The sequence below is a fragment of the Mesitornis unicolor genome, unplaced genomic scaffold, assembly GCF_000695765.1.
Source record: "Mesitornis unicolor isolate BGI_N332 unplaced genomic scaffold, ASM69576v1 scaffold860, whole genome shotgun sequence".
Taxonomy (NCBI): Eukaryota; Metazoa; Chordata; class Aves; order Mesitornithiformes; family Mesitornithidae; genus Mesitornis; species Mesitornis unicolor.
Window position 1 is genome coordinate 15,827 of NW_010160029.1, and position 2,818 is coordinate 18,644.

The 2,818-nt window shown below is 36.4% G+C and overlaps 1 protein-coding gene across 1 annotated transcript in view; it reads right to left on the reverse strand.

Moving 5' to 3' along the window:
• The window catches only part of LOC104543796 (serine/threonine-protein kinase B-raf), a gene marked incomplete at both ends in the record, with an annotated part of 46,662 nt that overhangs the window by 15,464 nt on the left and 28,380 nt on the right, over nt 1–2,818 (reverse strand). Inside the window, 3 exons of the mRNA XM_010188486.1 lie at nt 6–120; nt 1,242–1,390; nt 2,686–2,788. Coding sequence (XP_010186788.1) covers nt 6–120; nt 1,242–1,390; nt 2,686–2,788 — 367 coding nt within the window. The remainder of the gene's footprint in view (nt 1–5; nt 121–1,241; nt 1,391–2,685; nt 2,789–2,818) is intronic.

Sequence of the window (2,818 nt, forward strand, 5' to 3'; positions counted from 1 at the left end):
CCAACAGAATCTGAGGGGGGCACTGAGGGGTACGATCCAGATGCTGGGGTGGTCTCTCCTAAGGAGGCCTCCTCCTGTGGTATGGGGTGATGTTCAAAGAACTTGGAGACAAACAGCAAACTGTGAGGCAAGAACAAAACAAAAACAACCTAACTTGTGCAAAACCCAGAGGCTTCACAATATAACACCCAAAGATTGAAAAAAAATTTTAAAAACCCCTCACTGATAAAATTCTAAATTTTAAAATGAAGATTACACCAACACATTAATCTGCAAGATTTGGTAAAGATATTATTAGCTTGACAAAGGATCAAAAGATCATGCCTTAAACATACCTTTCCAGAAAGTAATTTGTAAAAATCTTTTAGTTGAAATTGCAAACCTCTGATTCCTCAAGAATACACAACTTATACCTTGTTGAGTACATGAACTTATTTTTATGTTTGCACTAATGCAATGCCAAAAACCAAATGGATGGAGCTGTTATCCTTAAGCCCTGAGCACAAACTCTAGAGGTGCCCAAGGAAACAGTTACAAATACCAACACAAGCAGAAATTAAATTTATTCTTGGAGGAAAAACAAACATTTTAAATGACTCCTGGTATGAAAGTCTATTTAAAAAGCTTAATAGCTTCCACTGAAACCAATCAAATAGAACACAGAGCCAGTTTACACCAGATCCTTAATCTACATCAAAGACTTGCACAAATAGATCAGTAATTAAATTCAAGAACACATGACTGTTTGGGACTCGCTCTTTTATGTTTCTTACCTAGGCATCAAACCCACTAATGGATTTATTTTCCATTGCCATAAAAAAACCTGCAATTCCATCATATTAAACTAGTATCTCTTAATTTTTTCTGGTTGAAAAGAATAAACTTGCATCTAAACCCTCATCTAAACATTTAAGGGCCCTAGACATCACATTATAAAAAAACCCGTTCTGATTAAGAATAACAACTGTGAACAATGAGATGTCTGTCTGATACAGTCAAGTGCTCAGCAATCCCATTCATGCTTCAAAGAAAGCACTTCACAGTCTAGCAGAAAAATATGAACTAGTTGTCTGAGTTAGCACAGAGAAAATGAGAGTCATGCAGTCTCACAAGAACAGTTGAACTGTATTTTTCTCAGGCACCTCCTCTGACTTCCTGAATTACAGATTTAATGTAAGAAATCACCGTCATCTGTAAGTTTAATAAGAGGCTCAACTTTAAAACCAATCGTGATTACTTACTCAAGTTGGTCATAATTAACACACATCAGTGGCACTTCTGTACTACAGCGCTGGTGAAATTTGTAGCCACAGGTCTGGCACCGGAATCCCTGGAAAAGCAGCTTTCGACAAAAGTCGCAGAACGCCAACGTGAAGAATGTTTTTCGTACCTACATTGTCAAAAATAACCATCATTAAATAGAGTCCTTCTGTAAGTCTAAGACAGGCTATTTGCTTTTACCTCCCTTAAATACACTTAAAAGCCTCTTTTGTGATGCTGGAGCTACAGTTTTCTATATCAAACAGATCTACATAAAAGATTGTCTGCTTTTTGAAATAGTCTTCCTTAAAATTTTCTTTCACCTATTTATTGGAATTAAAGTTTCACTTCATTAGCAGGAAGAAAACCAGCAAGCAATCTGAAGCAAAACAGCGTTACAGACAAACATTCAGAATTTAACTGGATGCAACCTGTAAAAACAAAAGCTGCTGAAAGATGTTATCATCTTATAATTTTTCCAGGAGCCGAATGACATTTCTAACCAACACTCAGCCTGGAAACACACATATGGCTTATATATATATATATGTATGTATGGTTACACATATAGTTGCAATTTTGACTACTGAAAACTCCAAAACATTTAAAATCGCAAAAAGGTCAACCTATAGTTACCCACATACTATAAGGAGGAGAAAATGATTTAGTTTCATTTTCAAATTTAGCAACACTTGGCATAAAAACACATTCTAGTTGAATTCCTACATGTAACAACCAAAATTTCAGAAGGATATTAAAAAAATGTTAAGCCTACTAGACTTCCATCTAACTAGTCATAGCCAAACTAGCTTGTTCGAATAAAATATTTTAAGCAGCTTGCAAATACAATTTTGGTTTGGTTTGGTTTTTATCAAAATAAAAGGCCTGTCCTCTCAACATGACAAACATTATTTCCAGGATTTTGTATGTAGCTAGGACGGTTCAGATGGATTCTGTTTAGCAGCTTCCATTTACTTGGTGCCTTATCAGGTCAAAACATATTTGTGCACCAGCATCACTGATGATGTCAGCACCGCTCTGGGAATAGTTAGTTCATTAGTTAATTGCTGCTGCAGAGCCAGCAGGGAGGCCCAGAATACATTTTATAGATACAGCAATACAAAAATAGTAGATTATTATTACAGCTCTGCAATGCAGTGCTGATTTACCCCCCCCACATTTATAGATTTGAGAGGGTGTACTCCACTCAACTGTACAAGTTTTAAGGGTAATCAAGTACTCTAACACCACTTATTTCAATTACAATTGTATCTAATTCACTTAAGCTACTGTGATTGAAAACTTCTCTTGCAACCCCCACCACATCCCACAGATAAAAAAACATTATTCAAAGTTGTTAATTTGAATCTGAAAGTACAAAATCAATTTAACCTTACTCAACATTTCACCAAAACCAGTACGTACAAAATTGTGTGTCGTGAGTGGCACATTCTCCAAGACTTCCACGTGCAACTCCTCTCCCGTGAGCCAGGAGATGTCAGTGTCCCAGCCGATTGGCTTCTTCTCTCTAAAGTGTAAATAAGCCTTTCATTAGCAC